Source organism: Pempheris klunzingeri, chromosome 11 (assembly GCF_042242105.1).
Source record: "Pempheris klunzingeri isolate RE-2024b chromosome 11, fPemKlu1.hap1, whole genome shotgun sequence".
Lineage (NCBI taxonomy): Eukaryota > Metazoa > Chordata > Actinopteri > Acropomatiformes > Pempheridae > Pempheris > Pempheris klunzingeri.
Window position 1 is genome coordinate 5,442,139 of NC_092022.1, and position 27,795 is coordinate 5,469,933.

Here is a 27,795-nt window from a genome sequence, read left to right on the forward strand (position 1 = left end):
AAATGTACAAATTAAATGCAGAATACAAACAGTATTTACAGCAATATGTTCAGTCTACGTGCTGACTTACAACCCATTGTGTTTGGTTTAAGTTGTAATGGCAAATTAATATTATGAAAAAAGAGTAAAATGTATAAAAGTTCATACACTAATAAACACGAATAAATGCAGTCTTATATTTCATATGGATCTTGTTCTGACTTGCAATGAAAATAATAGAATCTTTGGAATAAAAAAAGAGGACTTTTAACTTGTGACTTTTCACTTTGTATGTATTAATACTTTCATATTCAGCTTTGGGATTTGGAAACCGTGTTACATAATTTCATTTGCGTATTATTTGCCTGAGGTGAAACTTCTCAGGCAGCAATGACTGTTTATGAGAGTAAAGTAACCTCCTGTCTCGTCGCCTCTGTTGGCTGTTCCCATGGAAACTAATTTTTACACTGTGAAAAGCAGTCTGCATGTGTGTACATTTCTATGGTGTGTGTGTGTGTGTGTGTGTGTGTGTTGTGTTGTGTTGAGAGGCCGACGCTCACAGCATGCAGATTTAAAATCTCTATAACAACACAAGTGCTAATTAAAAGCCTAAAGGGGACGTGGAACTGTAAATAAGATAAACTTTAACTAAAGGCTAATTCAAAGTGCCAGTGTGTGTGTGTGTGTGTGTGGGTATGGGTGTGTGTGTGCTTTCCAGGACTTGAACAATGATTACCTCGACCTTGAGCAGACTGCTTGAGTTCAGATACGAAACCTTGATTTCCTACAGGGTGTCGGACGTTTAGAGGGTTCGGGTGTCTTTGATGCTAATCACTGACTTAAGGAAGGTCACAGCAATGACATCTGCAAGGAGAAAACTCCATTATGACCATGAGTGGTGTTCTCATGCTGACAGTGGAGGATGAATTATCATCATGAAACTTCAGCACTTTGTTTCCAAAGATTGTTGAATTATTCTACAATTGTGTATTTGTTGTCATTTGTGCCTCATGACCTGGTTTCAAGACACAACTAAAACTTAAGGCTCGATGTTCTGACAAGACTTAAAGGAAATACCTCGATCACACACGATCTCCGCACTTCTAAAAAGATGTACAGTTCAAGGATTCAAGGATTCAAAGTGTTTATTATCATATGCACAGTAAGGAAACAGGTTTCCATGTATAATGAAATTCTTTTGTTGCTGTCCACAATGAATGCCATTTTAATGTCTTCCCTGTTCTTGATCTCTTTTGTGTTGTGATATTTTTCTGCAAAACATCCAGCAACCTCTGCTGGTAGAGAATCACAACAAACTGCAGGTTAATACCTACCGACCTTAGAAATTGTTGTTTGACGATATATAATAATTGTATATGCCAAACAGATTTATTATCATTACAAACATCAGTGCTACCAGTTGTTACAGCTCAGGTTGACGCTTATGGGATTATACTAGGCTGGAACAGATATTATGAGATTAATTATTTCCTGCAGTACGGTTCATAATATCACCAAGAATCTATTAAACAGCTGAGCAGCATGAAAATATCTCTCGCTGCATTTCTGCATTCCAGACAGATGAAGGGCACTCGGCAATAATACTCCCAAGAGTTAATATTAGCTACCCTCTCAACCATGACTGCTCCATCACTTCTATGCTAATATGCTAGCATAGGTCAGTGGTGGTGCCAACACACCTGCACACGACACACACCTGCACACTAACACACACATATGATCATATGAACAGATGCAACAGGAAGGTGAGTTTACCTGTCTTCTATCTCTATTTTGTGGTAGCTACAGCAGCCTGCACCAGTGTGTTCATTCATCATCATCATCATCACTGAACCTTTGTGTTTGTTTGAGACTGTTTAAGTGATCACACAGTGAGACAAACACATTTCAAGACAAAATGAAGAGTGTGGCCGCGTCTCCTGGGAGTGAAACTGTCGGAGAGAACAACGACTGGGAGCGAGAAAATCTATCAGAGACATCCCATCACGAGAGTCTGCTGCTTGCTGATCCATGGAAACCATGCCGACGGACCCGTGCAATTGTCAAAGGTTAGACTGGAGTAGAAAATCATTAGTGTGTGATCAATAGTGACCCAATAAATACATCAGAGTGGCCAGTCTGCATCATGCATGTGATAGTCATACATCATCACAATCCGACTTTTCAGATATGATCATATGTGATGCTGCTGAAGTATATATTTTCTGTATTGAGAGTAACTGGGAGACAAGTCGTCACTGATTAACACTGGTAAAGACTTCTTCTTGTTAATATTAATTGTCCTCCACCTCGTCATTTATTTCTGTATCCTATTACTATTAGCATTTCACAAAATTCTATAAACATTTTATAGCCATTTTGCGACACACAAGCTTCACAGCCCATAGCCTGGAGCAACGTGTAACCCTCCCCTTTAAATAAACATTAGAGGCTTTAATAAGAGGTTCTTCCTTGAGTACATTTTACAAACCAAATTCGGCGTATACGTGATTTTTAAAAAAAAAGGCTGTGCCATTTTTATACACCGTTTGGTAGGTGACTGGCATGAACGTTTGAGGAACAGAGGACAACGAAAAGAAGTATGGTGCTGATATTGTTATTGATTTTCTTTCACGCTAAATCTGTTTCTGCCTGACGCAATCCCCTGATCCATTATTCCATTTCTAACCTCTGACTTCAGCTCCCTCTGAATGTCACAAGCACTAATGAAAGCCTGAATGCTTTTGTCTGTCCCACAAGGGCTCTTCATTGTTGCTACGTTTCTTAAAGTTCCATGGAACTTGCATTTCGTATCTTTCATCCGAAAACGGAGAATAGTGAAATTAAAAGTACAGCATGTGAGAATTGCTGCATGTTTTCTTACTGTTAAATTCCTGCAGTGGAAAAAGGTTGGTTGGTTAGCCGCTATGTGTCTTACAAGCTCTAAGATGCAGGCCCAACCCAGAAATCCCTCTACGTCTATGCACAGACACAAATTAAACTTTAGGAAGGTTAACCCACTCGTCTGTGTCCACAGAGTGTTTGCTGAAACTGAGGTGTTGTTTGGGAAGAGTGTGTGGGATGGAGTGGTATGGATACGCTGCTCTAGGTGTTTTGACCGCCATCCTCAGCTTCCTCATGGACCTCAGTGTAACAAAGCTGCTGAGAGGTACACACACACACACACACACACACACACACACACACACACACACACACACGCTGATTTAAAGGATGTGATTGAGCAGAGGACTCACATTGATAATGTTTCCTCTCTCCCTCCACTTGCAGCTCACCAGTGGCTTTATATGAAGCTAGAGGGCAACAGCCTCCTGCAGTTCTTCTGCTGGACTCTTTACCCAGCATGCCTCTGTGCTCTCACATCATCATTCACCCACAACATCTGCCCCTTTTCCACAGGTCTGTCCAGAAACAGTGCACCAAAAGCATTGCCAGATTAGAGTTTTTAAAGTCATTTTTCTAAGGATCAGCTACCCTGAACACGTGACACAGGACGTGCTGTAACTGCTACATCTCTGGATCTTCCCTCACATTCTTTTGGAAACATCTTTCTTATCTTGAGTAAATGGCATTGAGAAAAAGTCAAGTGTGATGTTATCTTCAAAATTCAGTGAGTGGTGAAGGGAGATGTACAGTATGAAAAGTCAACAATGATTTTATCAGTCTGACAGAAAACCTTGAAAGCAGGAAACAGGAATCTCTGTGCTGTTTTATAATGTTGGTGTGTTCCTTTGAGGGCAGTGCAGGAGGAGGAGGCTTGGTGTGATATGACATGAATGAAGAGAGCATAGATTAGATCTTCCCTCCTTCTGTAGCTGTTTTTTAAACTTCTTGATTGCTTCCCGACCTCTGAGTCTTTCAAAACTCTTGTCCCGTTGCTTCATTTCTCCTCAGGCTCGGGGATACCAGAGGTGAGAACCATGCTGGCTGGCAATGAAATGCCTCATTACTTGTCTCTCACCAATATGTTTACCAAGTTTGTTGGCCTTATCTGTACACTGGCAGCCGGCAGCACTGTTTTCCTTGGCAAAGTGGTGAGAGACATCTCAGTGTACGTGTTTGTCAAACAAAATATGCATCTATTCTTCATAACTGTGTGTTGTCCACTTCATTGTGAGCTATGATGACTGTTTTCTATATTTGTCTAAGGGTCCGTTTATGCATCTGTCCACCATGGCTGGAGCCTACCTGAGCAACCTCTGCACTCTTACACAAGACAATAAGAAGGTAAAAGTGCACTAAAGGGTTTACCCACTAATTGTATAATGATTTAAAACTTTTAACCTCTGTTATAAATCCTAAAGTCGTACCAATTACTAACAGGGTTGCGAAAGTCTCCCCAGGTGTGAAACAACGTGAATAAAAGTCATAATGTTACTGTTACTTCATATGGGATATAAATGTCTGAAAAGAGACAGCACATTACTCCTCTCTCAGGAAGACGCTGCTGGAGAAATGATGGCTGTGGCTGCTGCCGTCGCGGTTGCCAGCTGCTTCGGAGCTCCTGTCAGCGGTGAGAGAGTCAGTGAAGGTTCAGCATTAGGAATCTTCTGTTGTATATATATCTGTCCTCCTCACACTTGTCTGGTTAATGTGTTTCCACCCTCTTTGCTCTTCCCTTTTATCCTCCCCCACACCTCTGCTCCTCCATCATGTTTATACTGGCATCCTTTTCTCTCACCTCTTCCTCCTTTGATCACCTCTGAGCCTATTTTGATCCTCTCACCTCGCTGTTTATTTCAGCAAATCTTGTTGGGGGTCCTGCACCTCAGGCTCAAACTGTCTGATGAATTCAAAATGTCTTTATTGTAATACAACTGTCTGACTGTCTATTAACTATAGAATAGAAGTTATATAAGTAATTTCCTCTCAACTCCATGGTTTTTTTGTTGCTGCTTTGTCTTGACCCTCCTCTCTGCTCCTGTAGGTGTGTTGTTCAGTGTGGAAGTGATGTGTTCTCACTTTGCCCTGCGGCATTACTGCCCATGTTTCTTCTCAGCCGCCTGCGGGGCCTTGACCTTCCGCCTGCTCTCAGTGTGGAGTGGAGATGAAGGTAATGGAGGCCCTGACCAGCAGCACCTCCTCATAGTCAACAAGGAGAAAGTTCACCTTAGCATCACTGCCACCTTGACCTTAGGAAATGGGACATAAACCCAATAATATGGCCTAAGATTTTTATTATTCTGCTCTGAAATGAACATACAATCTCTACGGTCTAACATTGTAATTTGTTCTGTGTGCAAAGTAAATGGAATTTTAGCCTGTCAATGATGTTGACAGCTATCTAATTCCCAGTCATGACAATGATGAGTATTGGCAAAACTAGCAGAAACATTGAAGTTGACAGCCTGCACATTTCAATAAGAGGTCAATGCAATAAAATGAGGCATGATTAGATTCTGAAAGGCTGATGGAGAAATTGGAGGATGACTCCATTTTGTTTTGTGTCCACAGAGACTCTTCAGGCGTTGTTCAAAACTAATTTCCCAACTGCTTTACCCTTCTACCCAGTGGAGATTCTGCTGTTTGCTTTCCTGGGGTACGTTTATTTTTGACAGCATCTGCATAGTTAAACAAGTCCTCTATTTGTCTGTGTCCTACAAATAAAAACGGACATTTGATATTCATATTCACATCAGTCACGATGAAAAGACTTTCCCTCTATCCTAATTAGAATACAGAGTTATTTTCTATCTCATACAAATTATTTTCCAGCCTCCTCCTCCTCCTCCATATCATCATCACTTCCCTGAATCTAACGTCAATTGCTGCCTGAGATAAGATAAACCTCCTTTTTTGTTTCTTTCTCGGCGTTCTGTCTGGATACAGGCTGCTGTGTGGAGCTGTGAGCTGCTGCTACCTTTTCTGCCACCGGTGGATCCTGCAGTTCAGCAAAACAAACCCGATCCTCATCAAGATGCTGACAGCAGAGTGAGAGCTCTTTACAGTGCGAAAGCCAGACTGTGACGCAGTGATGAGTCATTTGCTGTGTACGGCCAACTCATCAGATAGAGTTTGGGTGGAGTAATTCAAGCAGACTGACAGGCCAATGTCTCTGAAAATATGATGTGTTTCTTTAAGAATAATTCATGTCACACAAAAACAAATGAGACTTTATTACTCCCTGAATCCATGTCACCCTATTGATGTTATGCAACTGTGCTGTGCTGGGCCCTTCAGGCCACATTTAAATGGTTTAAAAGTTCCTAATGATCTTATCTATACTCCTAAAAATATTCTTTGAGCAGTTTTCTTTTTTCAAAAAGAAGCAGACCCAAGTAGTGTACAGCTCTGTAAACCTTTGACGGTATACATTGGAGAAATCCCGGGGCTAATGTTTATTCTGTTGACGTCACAGAGGGCAGTCAGCCCAATTAAAGCTCCATAATAACCATGATCATGACCATAACAAAAGCAATGTTCTAACAACGGTGCCTGTATATGTGAATACCTCTCTGCAGGAGGGGTCTGTACTCAGGCATGGTGGCCTTCCTCCTGGCGTGTCTGACGTTCCCTCACTCTGCTGGTCAATACATGGCTTCTCAGGTGGGAATGAACAAAATTCAAAGGGCCCTGTCTGCATGTTTTGTGGATGTACAGACATAATTGATGAGTTGGAGCCATGGACTGTACATAAAGATGAGCAACATGACATGTTCCCCAAATATGGTAGCCCCCTGGTGGCTGGCTGCAGTACAGGTAACAAAAGCTGCCCCGGATTGGGATTTGTTTTTGGAATTTTCCCAAAGATGTTTTTTTTTTGCATTTTAAGTAGTTATCACACTGATGTATGACTCTTAAAAAGACATTATGATTGACAGCTAATCCTATCCTGTCCTGATCACTACTCACTACTCTCACTCACCACCACAATATTGCAGCACCTGTATCCTGGATATTTATTTTGGATATTTTAATCTCTTTCACAGCTCACCATGAAGCAGCTCCTCACCTCCTTACTGGATAGCAGCAAGTGGAGCTCTCAATCCCACAATGCCTCTGTTCAACTAGAGCCCGAGCCTTTGTTGGAGTGGAGCTCATCAGGGAGTCCTGTCTACCTTTCTTTGACCGTCTTTCTGCTCATGAAGGTACACACAATGGAAAGGCCAATTAAGGAGTCTTTTACCCCTGCATTGATAACCAGCAAGAATTGAAACACGGCACCATACCAGGCGCCATACCATTCCTCTTGTCCCCCCTCTAATCACAGTGGCTCATAATGGGCACACATTTGTACTTGTAGAAGAAGAGATCAAAAGACTGTCACAAGACTGACTTGTCTTGTGATGCTGGATACTCACTCACAGAAATGCTGCAGGTGGAAGGATGGATTTTTAACAGATAGAAATCTCAACAGTCAGCCAAGAAATGGCTGAATCGCTGGTATCGATCAAAAACTCAATCAACCACCCACATATCTATTATTCCCATTGCACTCCTAAAAAAAAAAACCTCGCAAAAACAATAAAATTGTATGAGGACATTTTTAGATTCTTATACCAGTCATAGCGAAGCATCTGTGACAGGATAATCTCTAAGACAAGCTGAGAAAGTGTTTTTCTCCCATTACCACATGCAAATGTGACATGCAAATGGCCATGATTCAATATTTATGTATGCAAAACTGATTTGCGTCCACTGCAAATATTTCCCTGCATGCAGATTGACAGTGACTCATCTGCTGTGCAACATGTGCTAGTAGAGCTGTTGGGGCTGTTCAGATACCGAGGAAACATGTGACATTCTGTGTCTCTCTTGTTGGCTCTGAGATGTGGATGTTGGTCCTCGCCTGCACTCTGCCTCTGCCAGCGGGATACTTCATGCCAGTGTTTATCTACGGTGAGTGAGGGGAGAGGACGGAGACAAGTCTCTTTTGCAGAATTCCTTGAACGGCACAAGTCTGAATTTAAATATGGGGAATTTATCCTGCTGTGTCCTCTCACTTGATTGTGATAAGTCTGGGGTAAAGTGAAAAATAAATCTGTTTTTCAGGGGCAGCTTTGGGCCGTCTGCTTGGAGAAGGAGTAGCTTACGTGTCTTCCACTGGAGTGACTCCAGACCAGCAGTGGGCCTCTGTAAATCCTGGGGGTTACGCACTGACTGGTACAAAAACTTGATCAACAGATCTTTGGCGCTGATATAATGATGACATCCCCGTATATCTACAGCGTTTAAATCCCTCTTACATGAATCATGACCTGATCTGAATGTTGCACTAACCAAAGTGTGTTTTTATCAGCCTTTTTCTACTTTTGCACCAAATGGAGAGCTAATATTTTAACAACTACACCATATCAGAAGTAGACATCACTGACTGGCTTGTGCATGTATGTGACATTTGATAAAATACTAACAAAGATCAAAATAACACGAGGACTAGTTATAGTTCATCATTAGTACATAATTAGTCCGTTAATGGTTTCTGCCTTGTAGGTGCAGCAGCCTTCTCTGGGGCTGTGACACACACCTTGTCCCCGGCTCTCCTGGCTGTAGAGTTAACTGGCCAGTTCAGCCATGCTGTGCCCATCCTCCTCGCCACTCTGCTGGCCAACGCCTTGGCTCGCTCCGGGCGCCGCCCATCTTTCTATGATGCTCTCTCTATCAGCAAGAGGCTCCCGCACCTGCCCTCTTTGGTGAAGGCCTGCCCCGGGTTAGTAAAAACAAAGTGATCCCCCAGACTTTTAATTTAGTGCCAACAGTCTGTCAGAACTAGTTGTGCAGTCTATAATTCCTGACAGCCTCAACTGTTTTTTGTTTGTTTTTTTGCAGTAAGTGCATACACCATAGATTTAGAAAGCTTTTTGTTTAACCGCTGAGGTGATTAAGATGCACTTACAGTCGATTTGGTGGTGAAGTGAAATGCAAATGAGCAGGTAAGATTACTTGCTCTATCCATGTGTATTGGTGTGATCTTTTTACAAGGCCACAACCTATACTGAAAACCTCCCCCACTACTATATCTCCACCCAGGTTAATGATCTTGTTTTAATATCAAAGTGAGACCTGATCAGTCATTTCCCCACCAGGATGTGGTTAGATATTCCTTGAGCACTGATTAAAGATATGAATAAAGAGGTGACTCATTCGTATCATGGCTGCAGGCTACACGGCTTTATTGTGGGTGATGTTTTCAGTCTGAAAAATATTCTAGATACACATTAAAAAGATACACGTAGAGCTCCACTGAGAATTTTTTTCCTTCTTATCTGCCTCTCATCCCGCAGGATTACACCCACTAATATTATGTTTATACTGAAATCAAGTCTTCATTGCCCACAGCTCCTTTCAACAGCATTCAGCCTGAGACGACCACAAGTATTCCTCTGACAGCCTCACTCTCCTCGTGGACCATTTTATTGTCTGCCAGATGCCTCAAACTACTTGAAAATACTCTTTTCTGAGTCTCTTTGGAGAAACAAAGTTTCTGTGCTGGTTTTAAGTGCTACCCTGTGAATACAGCAGGACTTGCACCCTTCTTACATCCATAACACAACACTGGACTGCAGTGTCACTGTTATTTGCTTCTATTTGTATCTTGGCAGAAACATGTCTTTTGCTGCCATTCATCAAATCCAACCATTTATTTCCTGCATCCTTACAATCTGAGAATAGTTTTGTTTTTAAATGAGTGGTAGGTACAAAAAGTTTTTACAAAAAGTCTCATTCTCAGCTGCCTGCAGAGGTGATCCACTAGACCAGTCCCAAACTTACCAACCTGTCATTTCAAACCCAAAATATGTCAAAATAGGGCCCAGGTTTATAATATTGCAGTTGTCCTTCAACCTTCATAAAAACAGTTCTTTGAATCTAGAATTGTCTTCAAACTAAATATTTCACCTTTTGGCCCATCGTAGATTAATTCATTCTTATATCATTGAGCTAAATGGGCTGAGAATTTGTCATTTCAATTAACACAGGTGCTTGTTCCAGATGTGACAGGATTCGTCTCCTTTGCAGGCTTCCCTCCACACCGGTCGGACAGGTTTTGGGAGCAAAGTCAGTGCAGCTTCAGAGAGCAGCTGGGCCGGTGGAGGTTCAGCACGCAGTCAACACCAGCACTGAAACTCAGATCCCTGTGGTGGACTCACATGGTGCAAAGATATTTGATTTTACCGCAGTCTTCTGGCCACTGAGTCATATTTTGTTTAAATCTCCTCACAACAAAATAGAATATATTTGAGAATATGTAATATTGGCACACAGTCAGCAGGATCCCTGAGGAAAGATTGGCTACATGCTGGTAAAACAGAAGGTTACGACAGAGCCTTTGAAAAGAAAAGAGGAAAATGATCAAAGACTAAACGCTGTAGAAATTCAGCAGTGTGAACGTGCTCCAATAAGGAGCTGACAAGTGTGAGAAAACAGTCAATTGACCAGCTGAGCCTTTCAACAGCAATCACATGGATGAAATTTTAAACAGTTTGTAACAGGCGACTCACCACCCAGCACTCACTCTAAACTGTAGCACCGACTGTGGCAAAGAAAATTGATTTTCTCTCCTCTCTTCTGTTGAAGAGTCGCAGATTTTACTGGGGTTTGTTCTCCGATCAGAGCTGCTGGTGTTCCTGCGTCGCTGTAAGCCCGAGGTAAAAGGCTGGATGGAGTCTGATCTGTAGCTAAGAGGTTCAGAGGAAGGTAGAGGAGTGAAGTGTCTGATGCTGTTTTACAGGCAGGTCATGTCTTTACATTTGTTTGACACTGACTGAGTGTGAAACAGCTGCAAAGAAGAGGACGGGAGCAGGATGTACAGACAGGCTGGCTGGCTGGCTGACATAAAACTTCATTTTATGGGTGCTGACAACTGTTTGAAAGCTTTAATTAGTGATGAGAATAAACAATAAGAAGAGAGTTTAAAAAACAGATTTATGGGATTACAACAATAGTCTACTGAAGATATACTGGAGAAAGTATGAATCCTTTCAGACAATAGAAAGAACTGTGAATCATAATTTCTGCATGACAATCATTCATCTGACAGCAAATATTAAAATGTGAATATTTTCATGCTGTTCTTTTCAGACTCTAGATAAACATCTGGATGAGGTCTGCTGCATTTATCCTACCTCTGTCCTGTTATCCCCTCACAGCACCGTTCAGGAGGTAGGAAGACTTTGGGAAATGCTTTGGCTATAGATGAAGGAAACAGAACAAATGTTCTTTTCGCTTTCTTTTCGAGACTTAGATGCGAAGATTGTTGTCTCATTTCATGGTTAAGTTGGAGCACGATTAGGAAGTAGGGGAAACAGGCTTTGTCCAATGTTCATAGACACACCTTCCAGCTCCTTTAAAACTGACCTTTTAACATTTTGTGCCTTGTTTGTTTAGCTGAAAAAACTGGAGAAACTCGTTTGTTACGAAATGGTTACCACATGCAACTCCAGCTTGTTTTTTTATATTTCTATTTGCATACAACACATTATTGACTGAGCTTTAAATGTGTTGTCAGATGTATTCTTTTATTTGTACAGAGCCAGAATGGATGTTTTCTTGTATTTCCAGCTCTTTGCTAAGCTAGGCTTGAAATGTCAACTACACGTCAAAATTCCTGAAGACAGAGCTCTCAGAAAACTTCCACTTCCGAAGTTTTGAATACCACAAAAACCTCCTATTGTAAACACAGTAAGCACGACCCCATTTGAAGGCACCGAGTTAGCAGTGAGCTGGTGAACACAGTAGAGAATTTCGCAGCTGAAGAGATTAGATATCTCTCAGATTTCCCGCAGGAGTTGGTAGAGACCAAAACAGAGCTAAAAGAATGAATACTGGATTTACATTCATCAGATGACCAGAAATTCGACTCCAAATGAATGCTAATGTTGCTCAGTAACTGCTGGATGGATAAGTATCTAAATGTTTGCTAACACGGTTGCCATATCAACCTAAAAGGTGATGACACGTAAGCATTGTGCTAAAAATGGTTAAAAAAGTTATTGTATGTTTAACGACACAAGATTGGTAGCAATCAAGTAACCCTCAGAACGAAAGTGAATAAGCATATTTCCTGAAATGATGAGTGTTCTTCTATTCTTTTCAAAATCAGTTACTTCAGCTGCACTTTTCTCTGTGTCCTCACAGGCCTGCAGTGTCCTGAATCTGGTTGGAGCCCAGACTTTGTTTGTGACAGACGGGGGAAGGCTGGTGGGGCTTATCACAAGGCCAGAGGTAACGAGTATTTGCATGTAATGTGTGTGCGTGCCAATATATTGTTAATGACACATAAAACTTCTTCTTCTCAGTTTCTCTGTGGCCGTTTGTTTCTTCCAAATGCATTTTGAGAACATCCTATGTCTCTTCATGGATTTGTTAACGTTATGCAGGGTGTTGGAGACAAAATGGCTACTTATGGATTCAAAGCAGTCTTTTTCTTTCCTCCCCACCCTCTCTGTTTCTTCCTCTGTTTTCCCCTGCAGATGAAGAGAATATTAGAGGATTTGGCCAAAGAAATCTAAGCAGCGACACACGGGAAATGAGCACAACTCTTGACCTTTTTTTTACGCAGACATGAATTCATCTCTGTCTGATTAGCTGTAACACAAACCTGGCTCTAATAATGGTATCACTTCTTCATTCCTCAAGCCTAACAATATTTGCACACAAACATTAGCCTGAGTCTCCAATTATAAACATTTATCAGAGCTTATTTTTCTGCCTGTTACTGTAATTAGCAGGATCTCATACACACCGCCTCATTCGCTGCACTTTGTAACGCAGCATTAGTAAAAGTGTGTTTACCAAGAATAATAACCAGTGAGAAGGGAAACAAAAGCCTTTAAACTCTGTTCATCTATTAACACAAGATAAGCCTGCTGGTGTGTTTCTCCTCTAAACCACACGGCTCCAAAACACATTTCATGCAGCCTTTGGTTTCTGTTTATTTCACCTTCAATATTCAACCCTTTGGTTTCTCATTGGAAATATATTTAAAGATGTTGCAGACAGGGTTATTATAGTTAGCTAAAGCTAAACTAAAAGCTAAAACTGGGTGTGAAAAATCATTTTAGTGAACTGAAGTAAAAATAAGAACTACACCAACAATTAACTGAAATGATATTCTGTGCTTACAAAGACTCAAATAGATAAAAGATATACAGGAAATTTAGTTTTAGTCTTTGCTGATTTGATCAAATTCATCAACGCAACAAGCCTGAGGAGGCATTGGTGCACACGTTTAATGAGATTAGGACGGTGAGTAAGTGTTTTTTTTGTATTATAATACCTATTCTGAACTTCTAACAAACATATTATATAACGATATCGTAATTTAAAAAACTCAATGTAATTCTGAAACTATTAAAAACTAAACTTAATTACAAAGAATAAAACAGGAAAAACCGTAATAACCCTGGTTGCAACAAACGTCTGAAGTTGAGTCCCACGTTAAAGCTGCTGTGAGTTGAATAAAAATCATGCAATCAGAATAATATGCACTGACAAGATTGGCTAATCATGGGGGCTTTAATGTAAAATGTTGAGTGACTCCTCGCTTTCACGTCAGGAATATGGCCAGAGTTGCCTTGGTCTCCAGGATCCTGGTCAGCTTAATCAAATCCTGATTGCAGTCCAAATGATTGTTAGCACTTTTCAGGTGTGATTACTAAAACCCAGGAAAATGGATTCTCCATGTAACAGGCCACTGCAGGACTCCAATCTAGTGGAATTACTGCAAATCCCACTTTTGAAGAGCAGCTCCAGTCCCTTTTCATAAAATAATTATTCTGCCACTCACGGTATTTCTCTGACACTTAAACCTTTAGACCAACAAGAAGCAACACTGCAATAACTTGCAGCTTGTCAGAGTGTAACCATCCAGTTTAATACTGTCATCTGTCACTTTTCTACTGTGCACAGAGCAAAGCTGCAACAGCACTGAAGAACTAATTAGTCTTCAGCCAATTCGACTGTTCTGCTTAAAGGTTTTGTTTCCTAATGAATGTGAGCACGCACGCCCTTTTGTTCTGTTGTTTTTCTCATTGGCAGAATGCTATTTAGAGTTACCCTGCGGTAACGATAGGGGAAACAGCCACATAGCACAGCTTCATGTTGGGTAATCTGGCGCTAAAAGAACAGTGTGACAGGTAACACTAACACCTGCGTTCTCCAGCCTTCTCTCTCTGACGAACACACAGCCGTGCTGACGTACATGCAGGATTACACAGCCACCACGTGCACGCTCTCAGGCTGTGTCCCTCTCACGCTGTTTCTCTGCACTTGTCTTGTCTTTTCTCTGCACTGCTCTCCTGCACCTGTCGCTCTCAGACAGAAAAGCGTGATGCAAATGTATAAGCAGGTAATCATACATGGGAAATAATAACTGGGTGCACGCTCTCTTTACAGCACACCCCTTCCTCACTCTGGATTTAGATGAGACGTCTCAAAGAAGGCACATTATCAATCTTTCTTTCATGATTCTCTTGTCAGACTCACACTGGAAACTTCTCCATGGGCCTAGACTCATAGCACCTTTCAGTTATTCATCATGACTCAAATAGGTGTCTATGGTGTTATTTATCCATTTGTTGTGTCCTGTGAATGCAGTGTCTATATTGTTAATTGTCTATTGATTGAGTGAGTTTCCCCATTGGGTATTAAAGCTGTCTAATCTGACCATTCATGTGTTCAGTTCATCAATATAAAAGAAAAAGGGGCCAAAAACAGAATTGGATAGTCTTATACAGCACACATATTAAAATGATGCTTTATAACAAGATATTTACACCTGTATCGTTATGACTCTTCACAGTTCATTTCAACATATGATATGAAAGTGGTTAATTTCCAGTGACTTAAAAATTTAAATGTAACAGGGGAACTATGTACATTTACAAAAGCACGTGCCTCAACCAGGATTAAACACAGTTTGTAGTCTTAATATCTGAAGACTTGTTTTTCCAGAGAAAAACACTTGAGGAAATGTCTCTGAGATGCCTCGCAGATACCTGTGTTTATTTGTTGTATCAGTCATTGCTGGTAGTTGAGGCTCAAGTCCTCTCAGTGAGAGATTGCCATCAGGATTGCTGGCTTATTTTCCGATTGAGTCTAGTTATAAAAAACATCATCCTCTGAGAGCGAGCTGCTGTCTACGTGTCGGACGGCGGCCTCCGCCGTGGCAGTGCCTCTATCCTCGAAGGGGCGCTCTCTATCCTGCTGAGTGTTGGGCGTCTGGGAAATGGAGTCGACCACTGGCGGAGGGACCAGGTGGGCCCCCCTGCTGTCGCCGTAAGTGCAGGCGTGGATGCTGTACAGGTGCTGGGGGACGCTGAGGCTTCCACCATCCAGCAGGAACTGAGAGAGGAAGTGGCTTTGTGCAGCTGGGGAGGGATCATAACAATGTCTTTTATATGGTTGCTTCTTGAAAACACACACAAAAAAAAATCTTTTACTAAACAAGGACAAATAGTGGCAGCTGATCCTCTCAGGTTGCAGAGATTTTAGAAGCTGCAGCTCTTCACACTGGTATCCCAGCAATACGACAGATGCACTCTGTGCTTGAGTTGGATAAAAAAAAAAGGCGCCATTACGTTGAACCAGCTGCTGCTCTGCTTTTATCTTAGATAGCCTTACATATGACTACAATAGCAATCTCTTTGCAATTTATGAGGAGCATATGTGCAAGGGCGTATTTTATAGTAATGAAATGCTGAGTTTCCTTCACAGCTGGACCTTTAATGTACAATATATGAGATAAATGCTTCATCCAGGCTCCAATGAAACCACCCATCAGAGTATAAGTACTCATGTGGGAAAAAACAAGATGTGCCAATACTAAACATCAATAGCCAGACTAGAGCCTCCATAACACTGTAATAATACACCAGAAAACCTCACCACAGCGAGTATGGCAAGGGCAGTAAAGACCTGAGGGTGTCACTGCAGGAAATTACATGTTACAAGTCAAAGGTGTCTCTCGTATGGTGGCCATTTTAGGACATCAAGCTGCTCTCATGCTGCACTCACCTCATGTGGGATGGCAGGTGAAACATGTGAAATGAATAAAATATGAGAAAGATTCCTGTTTATGACTCACAAACTGCTGCGGCATCCAACACCTCAAAATGTTGATGGGCTGTGTGATAACAATCAACCCGCTGACAGTGGAGTTATTGAGCTATGGACAACAATTATATGGTCGGCAGAGATGAGCATGTGGGAGTGCAAAATAGCGCATTTTACAAAATTGGCATTAAATTAGGTTTCAGTTACCATGAAAGAGCATGCTTGCATTAAAGGTCCCATATTATACTCATTTAAAAGTTCATACTTGTGTTCGGAAGTCATACTATAACAGGTTCACATGGATTAATGTTCAACAGACATTGTTTTTCCTCACAGACATGGCTGCTGCAGCTGTTTTCAGCCTCTGTCTGAACACTCTCGCCTTCGACAGCTTCGTGTCAGCAGGAGCTGGCGTTAGAGAGGAAAAAACAATGGCGGACAGCACAGTAGATTCAGGAGGAGGTCACATGATCAACAGATCAATTTATGACGTCATAAGGAGAGGTAAATCTAAACAGAGCATTTTCACAAACACTTACTGAAAGATGGAGCAGGAGGAAAAGGGAGAGGACGGCCTTTTCTCATAGTTTGGTGGTCTCAAGGCACATTGGGGACAGATATTACTATTGAAAAAAGATTAAAAAGTGCGTTTTGCATAATGTGGGACCTTTAAGCTCAAAGTAGGGGTTTTTATTGGAATATGGTAATTATTTTCATTTCATTTATGTCATTAACTTTAGTGTTGGATGGGGAAATTTGAGCTGTTTGTGATGCTTGATGGCAAGTCGTGGTCAAAGCCAGCAGGTTTCATCCTCTGGGAACCACACAATTTCATGGTAGTCCTTCAAAAGTGGAAACATTTCACTTGGGGCCAAATTGTAATTATTGGAGATTGCATCAGCTCTGTCATGCACAGAAACCATATATTTCATAAACTATGTACATTTTGATATAACATGTTAGATTATATATTTGCATAACATATGTAAAATCAATTATGTTAAGTACAGGATTTAATTCTGCTATCTGTTATGTCTCAAAAACTCATAACACTAAAAAAAAAGATAAGATATAATCAGCCAAACCCAGACAGAGACTATCACAAAAGAAATGCCTAATGACCTTTCTGTTTTAATCTTTTGGTTTACTTGTACTCAGGCACAACAGATCTTCAAAGCTTGCAGTTCGATAAAAGAGAAATTCTGGACTTGAAGCTCCAGTGACACATGTGATCTTGCTTCATGACCAACCTTGTAAGCTGGTGGAGGGCTGCTCTAAGCAGTCATTCATGGACCACACATTCATGGCTGCCTCAGCCAAGGCGAACTGCTCTGCCACTCCTGTGAAACAAAAAGGCACACAAACTCATTTTATGTTGCTCTTCTCTGAGGTTGAACCCCTGTTGTTTTTCACCCAGTCCACCACCGTCACAGACAAAGGGAAATCGAACAAGTATGCTCAATCTGAGTCACAGTCATGTGAAGCCTTAAGGGTTATTGATTTTTGTAGATGCTCCAACTGCACAAGCCAATCGAACAAAAACAAGAAAGAGATCTGAGCGTCACTTTGTCTCCACTGGACACATCTTGATTTTCTTGAATTAAATTCTCTCTCACCTGCAGCGAAGCGAGCTTCCTTGATCTCGTCAGTCATCTGCGAGTAGAACTGCTCATCCTCCTGCAGCTCGGCTCCCATCCCCCCCCAGCCTCCTCCTCCTTTACCCCCACCTTCCCTGGCCTGGCTTCCTCCACCCCAACCCTTCCACTCAATCAGGTGAGCAACGCGTCCCTGGGCCATCGCTGTCGGCTTGGTGATATGCTCCTTTATCGTGGCCACCAGACCTAAATAAGTGGAGGAGAAGGAAGGATACATCTTGATAAAGTGGATTTGAAAACCAGGCTGAAGAGATGGGATTTACTATAAGTGTGGTAGCATAGAAAAAAGGAGATCATTTGAGGAAAAGATAAAGGGATAGGCTACACGAAATTGAAATGATGAACAATATGATGGAAGAGAAGGGAGAATAAATGCCACAGTGAGGGACAGAGATATTAAGATGGGAAAAAAAGACACGTGGAGGGAGAAGAATCATGAGATGGATACACTTGCATTAATTCAGACTTCCACGCATGAGCATTTACTCCTGATTTGCATAACCTGAACCATGACAGAGGCATTTCTGCTGCTGCCTTCTGATGTAGCGCTCCACAGAAAATAAATTTGGAATAGATTGAAAGTAAGAAAGTAACAGCACCTATGGTGATTTTGGAGAGAATTGTACATTTACAGTTTATTACTGACTATCACTTCTACAGCACTCTTAGGTTAGGTTTTCTATTCAAGTCAGCAACGACAGAACACAAAACACAAATCTTTTGTCATTTCAGCATCTGGTTATTGGTTTAAGTGGAGGTCTTGTTGCTCGCCAGAAGTCTTTGGGGGATAAAGTCAAGTCACAAGTCTTAATGAGGAAATTACAAGGTCTTACTGTCGCTGCCTACAAGACTCACATCGTACTTTGTTTGCAACTCAAATGTGCAGGGAGTCTTTAGTAAGTCAAGTCTCGCAGCAGTCAAGTCAAAGTCAAATTTTAAATCCTTGTTATTGTGACTCCAATCCAGGCCTCAAAACTGCATCTTTGTTGTTCCCGGAGGAAAGCAAAGTTCTCTTCTGAGCCTATTTCTCACCATAAAATGCTTTTTTCTCTCTCTGCACTCTGCACATTTATTTGTTTGAAACAATCAGCTCTTCAGATAACAGTGAGATCCAAAAGAAAATGAGACTGGCTTATAGGTGAGTCTGCATAATATCAGAAATTCAGTGATCAAAGTCCCAAACTGGACAGCTTAATTTGTCTTAGAATGATTTATTCCTTTGTTCCTATTTGCTCTAGATGATTTATTTGTGAAGAATAAACAAATGAGAAGTTACATTTTCCCTAAATAGCAGTATCTAATTGAGGTGCTTTGTCCCTGTATCTCTACAGTAATATGTTATTCATAACCTGCAGACTCACTGAGCAAAACTAGAGAGAAGCCATCATTTGTTTTAATCACAGGAGACAAGGGTAAAAAGGTCTGAGGAAATAAGTGAAGCGAAAGTGACAGCAAGTGGCCGAGGTCATATTGCAGAACAGGTAAATTAAATAGATGTAAAAGGACAAGAAGAAAAGGTTGAAGGCAGAACAACATCAAGGCCAGGAAGAGAGGAGGCTGGGGTAATAAGCTTAGAGATGAGAAAAACAAGGCGCAGAAGTGGAGAAATGGATTCAGCTTGGCTAAGTGAAGACGGGAGCCAAAAGAGTTGGCAGCCTGCGTTAATTGAAACCGAGAAAAACATCACAACAGGTTATTTTCATTTGAGCTCAACACCTAGAGACTCTTGTTTTGTGCGCTGTAACACCCACTGCTGTCTCACCCCATGTTCACACTGTGACGACTCTGTTATGAGGCTGCGTTCAGGCTGACGATGGGGAGGAAGCTGTGTTTGTTTCTATTTAAGTTATGTGCACACAGCGGGAAAATCCCATTCGTTTTTTCACATTGGATATTTTGGGCTTACTGTCCCCAAGGACTAAATCACATTACGTCCGGCCATGTGTTTAATGTGTCCCTCTGAATGCGGTGGGCAGCGGTAAATAAGCTCGCCATGATTTCCCTGTTGATTTACAGTGCTGCCAACAGACTGTATTATTTGACTAGAATACCTAACTGTCTGTTTTCCATTGTCTGTGTGGACAAAACAAAAAAAATGTCATGAGTTTGCACAGTTAGATAGTAGCATGAAGCTTCAAACTGCATTAGCACATTTTTTTGGCCACTTTGGGGAGCAGAACCAAGTTGTGAAGACGACACAGACACATTATCACCTCATACCTCCTTGGCTGGCAGTTCTAGGTTGAGCCTGGGGCCTTTCTGTGTGGAGTTTGCAAGTTCTCCCTCCAGGTACTACGGCTTCCTCTCACAGTCCAAATACATGCAGCTTAGGTTAATTGTTGACTCTAAATTGCCTGAAGGTGTGACTATGAGCGTGTCTGTCTCTATGTGTCGGCCTTGTGACTGTGACCAGACCAGTGTGTACCCTGCCACTCGCCATTGCAATCCTCAAAGATGAGCGGTATAGATATGGCAGACTTGTTAACACACAGCTGCCTATTTACAAATCGAGCAGATGTGGAGCATTCATTTAGAGTCCTTGTTTTATGGCTACCTGACAAATGTAAGTCCAGTATTCACCTGCTGTTTTAGGTCACCACAAAGCCACCACAAACCTCAAAACGAGATTGATGAGACCAGTGAGAATCAATATATTAAGTTTCCAGCTGTAAAACTCAAACAATATAACAACAACACACATTAAACATATTCATAAATAATGATCTCTTTCATTGATTGGTTAGGTCTCTTCATCAGACCTAACTAATCAATGAAAGAGATCATAAATAATGTCACAGTCTGAGCCCCAGAAATAAGTAATTTCAGGTGAAAAAAAAACACAGTGGTTGTCATAAATATGGAGCAGTCACATCAATTTGTCACAAAAACAAAAGCTTCAGAAATATTGGTAGGATTTGCATTGTAATTTCATTACACTATAATTATTGTCCACTATGCACCTGTTAAACTTTTCACTTCACTTCACTTCAACTATTCACTGAAAGAAATCTAATTAAAAAAGAAACTGGGAAGTGAAAAAATCCGATACGGCAAATGATGACTGTGACAAGTTTCTACAACATTTCTAAGCCGACAAGCGTTTCAACACATGATCTGAGTTTACTTGGTTTCTGTGAAAAATGATTGGATTTCTAAGATCATGTTGCTGCTGTAAACACAAGGTTACAAGTTTAATAAAGTAACCGGAGTCGACCAGGAGTCACTTTATAAAACTCTATATTGCAACAGATGAACAAACATGGGAGTTATAAAACCTGCAGGAGCTGCACTCTTTGTTGTTTAGAAGCCAACATGGGAACAATTCTCTCAAATGACATTTTATCACATTACAATTCAATCATTTAAGGTGGTAAGACTGATTGAAAATGAGTTTAAGTGCTGTAATTTGCCGGATGGCAACTACCTAGTGTTGATTTGAAACAGTGGTGGCCTGAAACTCTAAAAATAAGCAAAGCAAATTAAAGCTGCAGTGGTGACTTTGATGGTAGAAACAACTAGGATCAAAACAATGTGCGATTTTAAGGGCTGATTATCCCTTAAAGATACAGGTATAGTTTGTTTCATGGTTTTTATTCATACCATGGTGTTGTTGAGGCAAGTGACGCATCCTTTAGATGACCTTTAGACAACACCAATAAGAACTCATCAATCTGCCATAGCACTTATTAGCTTAAGTTTAATGACAATTATTCAACAGCTGTTGAGACATTTCACTCAAAACCACAAATGCCAACCTGCTGATGGCACTAGAGGAAAAGAGGGGGATCACCAAAGCATTCAGACTTCATCCACTGGGGACCAGCAATATATGTGCAAAATTTTGCATCAGTCCGTGCTGAAGTGGTGACAGACTGACAATGTCATCCCTAGAGCCAGTCTGCCAGCATGGCTAAACACAAATGCGACAATGATTGTTTGCCCAATCTGTTAATCCATGCAGCTTTTTAAAAGTTTGATCTCAACAACTGCTGGGCAGATTACAGATACACATATTCATGGTCCCCAGAGCATGACTGCTAATATTTTTGGAGACCCTCTCACCTCTCCTTTAGTACCACCATCAGGACATGCACAAACAAACCCCAGGTGGTGCTCAAGCATCCGCCCTTTGCCCTCTCTGACAAGATAACTGTGTTTTTTTAGCAGGACCGGTATGTGCTCCAGTGAATGTTATTTTGGTTGCGTCCGCAGTGCAGCGACATGGAGGTGGTTGCCCTTTCTTTCCAGTTTGAACAACAGCCCCTCAAACTGTCTGTGTGCACGTCGCTGGGTGCACAGGGAATATACTAAACTGCCATGAAATTTAATGAGCACATTCATCATCCCCAGAGGATGCTCAACTCCACGAAACTAATCTACTGTGACGGCAATGAATCATTTTGATTTTAAAGACCATCATTATTTCCTTGTAACGCCCACTCCAAGATGAACTGTGTATGTTATTCCATCTACAAGGTCGTAAGAGCAACAAAACTGTCATTTAATCTGTCCTGTGTCTTTAGTACAACACTATTGCATTTGTGCAATCTAATGAACATTTCAGTTTCCTGCTGGCAGGGTTTTAGATGCTTACTGTTAATAAAATCACATCAGCCTGACGTATCAATCAAACAGCATCATAAAAGAGGAATAAAAGCAGCAATAACGTCTGCATGATATTCTTCTAAATATGATTACTGGACTGATTCTGTCACTCCCAAAGCAGGTGTCGGCCTGTCAGCCGTCCGCCTGAAAGTCTGTATATGTCAAACATATTCATAGATATACTGTCGGGCTAATAAAGCAGCTATTGCTGGGAAAAGTTCAGCGAGGCATAACACATTAACTCAGAGAATTAACCTCCTGCAGAGAGAAGGAAGCAGGTGAGATGAGGCAGACAGACACAGGATGGGAATGAAAAAGAGTAGGAGGCACCGACATGAAGTGAAGAGGAAGCGAGAATTAGAAGTGGAGAAGAAGATCAAATGGGAGAGGGAAATGTGAGTGTGTGTGTGCTTGATTGTTTACTCAAATCTGTCTGGGTGTGTTGGTGTGAGAGAGAGAGAGACGGGGAGCAAAGGAGGAGGGAAATTACATTACTAACCTCCCATGGCTACTAACACAATTTCCCAGCTTGCTTTTTCCCCAGTCTCATATGTTTGATTCATAATGAAACACAATATGAACTAAACCTCTTTATGTTCGTGTGTGTGTGCGTGCGTTTGTGTGTTGGTCTCACCAATCAAAGAGGAGGTGGCCAGCTCGCCGATGTCATAGCGACTGGTCTTATCTGCCACGCTGCCATTGGAGGGATTCTGGCCATCCTGTGCAATTTAGTGCATAAGAGGAGGGAGACCGTCACATCTTTACCATTCTATGTAAGGTTGTAAAGCTTGTATTTGCAGAGGGAACGAAGAAAATAGCTTCGTCTTAGCTTGTCGACACTGCATTTGTGACATTTCCTAGGGGTTTTCAGAGGATTTTAGAGGCGAGAGAGATTTTTCATCTCTCTAAAGTAAAGTAAAAAGGGTAACCTTTTGTATGAGGGTTTGAACCGTACATATCAAAAGAGGCAGAGCTATATGGTTTTCTATATATATAGAATAAGCACATACACACATACACTGTACATACAAACACACACGCACATTTGCATATGTGCTCCTCTGGCAATCACGTCCTATGTGTGATGACTCAACCCACATTTTTCCCACTTTGTTTTTCTTTCAAGAAAAACTGCTGATAATGACAACAATAGCCAGCATTTATGGAAATCCTGCAGCATTCACACTCTCACAGTCTAAATGAACTGCGATCAAAGGAAAGTACAAACCTGCATGTTCTTTACACCCAAATAGCTGCAATCAATCTGGAAGGAGAGACTGCACTTCTGTTGGTTTAGTATTCTTCTTCTGAGAGTAAAAACCTCAAGGTTTTTCAAAGATGTCGCAGGCAAACTGGGATTACAAGTACACACTTACATTAGAGTGTGGTGCATGCTTCCAATATAACTACTGCTGGAAACCGTACCGGCGATAAAATTCTGCGTAAAAGTCATTTGTATGTAAAATGAGTGGACTGGGAAAACCAAGTCTTCTCTTGGGCAAATTAATGTTCCTGTTATTCACATCAACAGGCTGCTGCCTCACTGCCAGACGTGCGGTTACTGCAAAACCAAAGAGATCTTTTGAATTCCTTGGCCCCTCCATCTGAGAAACTGCTCTTTTTACCAAACACAATCAATTATTCTTTCATAAATCTTATTTAATATCATAAAATCTGTAAATGCGTCATTGAATAGTCAATGTAAGACATTGTTTGGCAGATTTAACATTTATTTCATTTGAATGGCTTTAAAAAGCAGCTTGTTTATGCAAATAAAATTCTTATAAAAAGGCTGGTGTAAATGTAAGCCTAATTCATAAAACTTCATAAACTGGGGTGATAAAAAAGCACCATCTTACATAGCCAAACATTTTTTTTTACTTCTGTAAAAGGGTGAGATAACTTCAAACTGATATGTTTCAGTTTTTCTGTGGCAATCATACCTCAGTGTTTATTTGGCTAATAGCTGTCCACCTACTTAGCAACACTAGCAACAGGTAGCTCGACTTCAACCTGTTAAATACAAAACAATAACTCTGTTTTATGTGTAAGTACTTCATCTTTACTATATACTAACTATATAGAGTTGCATCCAGCAGATTCAATACTGATGGAGACACTAAAAATGTACTGCAGCAAGGAGTGAAAACAACATGAAACAAAATACACAGATGTTAATTGAAATAGCAAGACTGTTTTTTAATATTTGTAAAACGCTGGTGACGTTCATCTTCATTGGGGAAATGCACAAATGTAGAGAAGGCCTCCAGCTTATTAATCATCTCAGTGAAAAAGCAGGAAGTTTCACTCCAGAGTCCCACATGGAGAGTGTGATGGAGCTTGGCTGAGGAGCAGACCGAACATGTTGTGTGATATTAACCATAAAATGGAGCCGAGCTTCCTGCCTGCAGCTACACTCGTCTCACTGTGCGATAAACATATCATGGGCAGATAACTAGCTAAATTACAGGATTAATCTGAGCTGTGCCGCTTGTGTTAAAAGGATCTGAATTCTTAAGCATCTTAAAGTGTCTTATTCAATCAGCATAACTGTGCCAGCAAAAACCTAAAGGGTAAGTTCACCAAAATCGCATATTTTCATACTTATGTGTAATGGCTGTAGAAACGCATACAGTTTTGGTTTTATTTGCCCAGATTTTGAGATATCTTGATATTACTTGTCCAACCCCGATACAATTTAAATGAGTAGATTTTTTTCTGTGCATTCAAAAATGTTTCACGAGAAACAGCATCGTCATTACTGTGATAATCTACAGAACACAGCATCAACAGTGTTTATAGGGGCTGTTTTCCTGCAAGAAAAGACTTCCAGTGAAAATGGCATAAAAAAAAGCCAATACATGTTTCTTTTTATGGGTCATAAACACGACCAAGAAAAAGAGAAAAAGCCAAAAATTAAGCCAAAAACTGCAGGGTAAAGGTGTGGGCTTTTACTCGCCTTGACATCGGATGGCTGACCCTCCTCAGACTGGTCCTGTGGTGCTGTCATGTGATGGTGGAACTCTGTAGGGAAACACACAAACACACACACACACACACACACACACACTGGTCAAAATCCAGTTGTCTCTAACGGCCATGGGTCAAGCAAAGCTCATATATAATGGATGAGTCTCTCTGCATATTTGCTTTATAATTGATAGTGATGAGGTTTAGATGAATGACAAGAGGAAATGAAGCGCAGTTCAGAGCGATGAGAATTAACATTATTGGAAAGGTCAGTGTCTCACACACACACACACACACACACACACACACACACACACACACACACACACACACACACACACACACACCTAGGAATATGAACAGGCTTGGAGTTTCCCTCAGGACGTGACGTTAAGACAATTGGCTGTCGCTATGGAAGCGCTACAGCAACAGGAGGCAAGGGATACCTCTCCATTTACTTAAGTCACGACCACCAGCGCACGCACACACACACACACACACACACACGCACACACACACACACACACACACACGCACACACACACACACACACACACACACACACACACACACACACACGCACGCACGCACACACACACACACACACACACACACACACACACACGCACACACACGCACACACACAGGTGCACAGGGCTATATCTGGTCTCTGGCCTCATCAGATGTTATTAGCAGGTCAACAAACCTTCTATGATTCCTGAGCCAATCCGCTCTCCTTGTGGGGTTGGATCCCACCCTGGCTCACTGTCTCTCTCTCTCTCTCTCTCTCACACACACACACACACACACACACACACACCTCTACACACTCCCACTGTTCTCTTATCTGTTTGTGTGGTGCCTAACAGCTGCCTTCCCTCTTTCTTCTCAGCTTGAAAGCGCTGCTCTCAGTACCCCTCACATTGGAAAAAGAGACTCCTAGACAAATACACTCTTTGTCTCACAAAGTATTGTCAAACCACATCCCAGGTACAGGCTGAAAATGATTTGTGAGGATGTGATGTGATGTTAAATGTCAAAATAACAAGTAGATTGTTTGGAAGCATCACAGAAAGCTGGTGTGCCTCTAATCAGCTTTTCACTTCTAATAGATCTTTTGTTTCGACAGCGCAAATTAGTACTTTAGTGTTCTTCCTAAAAGAGGTGAGGCTCAGGTGAGGCTTCGGTAGTTAGTTTATCCAGACAGTTTTTTTTTCAAATGCTACAAACACAGCCTCATTTCCACCTGAAGCAGTGACAGAGAGAGAAAATTGCAACCCAAGTCACATCTTCCAGTCACGACAAGTTTGATATGAGCTTCAGATGGAGCTGTGATGTCTTTAAGCCACTGTTGTCCTCCACTGATCCTCACAATCCCTCTCATCAACCTCCCGCCCCAGAGTCTTATTTCTAAAGCAACCTCCACAGATTCAGGCGGATCACGAATAGCTGCGAAAGAGCAGATGAAAATAAGTTTTCAGATGAATGGCAGAATTTGTGCTGTACATCAGTTTGACATTGCTAATTATTCCTACAGTGGATTCACATCATAAAAAAAGTAATTCAGGTGGTTTTGCCCTCAATATCTCTGCTGTCGCCTCCTCAGGGGTGTCTTTACTAGACTCTCTCTCACACACAGCTATCTCTTGAAAGCAATGATGCAACTTTCCGACACAATCCTGCTCCTCGAATGTCTGTTCAACACTTCCTGCAGGTCGAGACACACAAACATTTGGACTCGGGCACTGACCTTTGTGACCTTTGCAGAGGCAGGCACCCATGGTCTCAGGACGGCTGGGCGCTCATCTGTTCACCATGGTGGCCGGAGGATGAGGAGCGGGTGGAAGAGAGGAAGGAGGGGAGGATGGAAGGGAAGAAAAGGAGGCAGCAGTGGCAGCAGAAGTGGCAGCCAGCAGAGGAGTAGAGAGAAGTGAGGAACTGAGGCAGCAGGGGGGGGGAAGTAAGAGCAGACGCCAGATGAGCTGTAGGCTGATGCATTGGCTGACTTCTCTGTATAGGACGAGAGGGGTGAGAGAGTGACACAGACAAAATGTGGGGAGGGGGGGCAGAGAGAGAGAGAGAGAGGGAGAGGAAATCGGGGATAATGCCTGTTTGCTGACGATTTTGAATCCCCTCCCTTCTGTTTCTTCTATTCTCCTCCCACTCAATCCTTCTTCTCCATCCTACTGTATTTAGAAGACTCTCTATCTATCTATCTATCTATCTATCTATCTATCTATCTATCTATCTATCTATCTATCTATCTATCTATCTATCTATCTATCTATATACAATTTCAAGTAATAAGAGCAGCTTAAAGATATATTGCATGAGGAAATGTCTTCTTCTATCTATTGCACAGGGAGAATTGATACTATAGATGGATGCTATTAATGTATTTAATGTACCATGGACGTGACAAGTATTCTTGGACGGAAAAGATAACGCGCTATAATGGAGTAGGTGTTTCCCAGTGCTATTGCACATACACAGGCTGTAATACTGTAAACACTTTTGATATACAAAAAAATATTTCCTCAAAATCATTATGTAATCAAACACTTAGTATAAA

General features: G+C 41.4%; 3 protein-coding genes across 3 annotated transcripts in view; 2 read left to right on the top strand and 1 right to left on the bottom strand.

Annotated features, from left to right (window-relative positions):
* The window catches only part of LOC139210208 (solute carrier family 25 member 45), a 180,195-nt gene that overhangs the window by 61,769 nt on the left and 90,631 nt on the right, over nt 1-27,795 (top strand). The gene's annotated exons all lie outside the window — the stretch shown is intronic.
* Nucleotides 1,898-12,737, top strand: clcnk (chloride channel K). The gene is made up of 19 exons (XM_070838882.1): nt 1,898-2,048; nt 3,017-3,148; nt 3,271-3,399; nt 3,895-4,034; nt 4,150-4,227; nt 4,438-4,513; nt 4,928-5,053; nt 5,455-5,539; nt 5,830-5,931; nt 6,462-6,546; nt 6,930-7,088; nt 7,770-7,839; nt 7,993-8,103; nt 8,434-8,650; nt 9,958-10,091; nt 10,516-10,586; nt 11,020-11,100; nt 12,076-12,162; nt 12,411-12,737. The coding sequence occupies exons 1-19, from the start codon at nt 1,898-1,900 to the stop codon at nt 12,447-12,449; spliced, it is 2,073 nt and encodes a 690-aa protein (XP_070694983.1). The 3' UTR covers nt 12,450-12,737.
* fam131c (family with sequence similarity 131 member C) lies at nt 14,736-27,004 on the bottom strand. The gene is made up of 6 exons (XM_070840257.1): nt 26,974-27,004; nt 25,213-25,277; nt 22,888-22,972; nt 17,610-17,834; nt 17,244-17,333; nt 14,736-15,308 (listed from the first exon to the last, which is right to left on the bottom strand). Exons 1-6 carry the CDS (start codon nt 27,002-27,004, stop codon nt 15,037-15,039), a joined length of 768 nt encoding a protein of 255 aa, XP_070696358.1. The 3' UTR covers nt 14,736-15,036.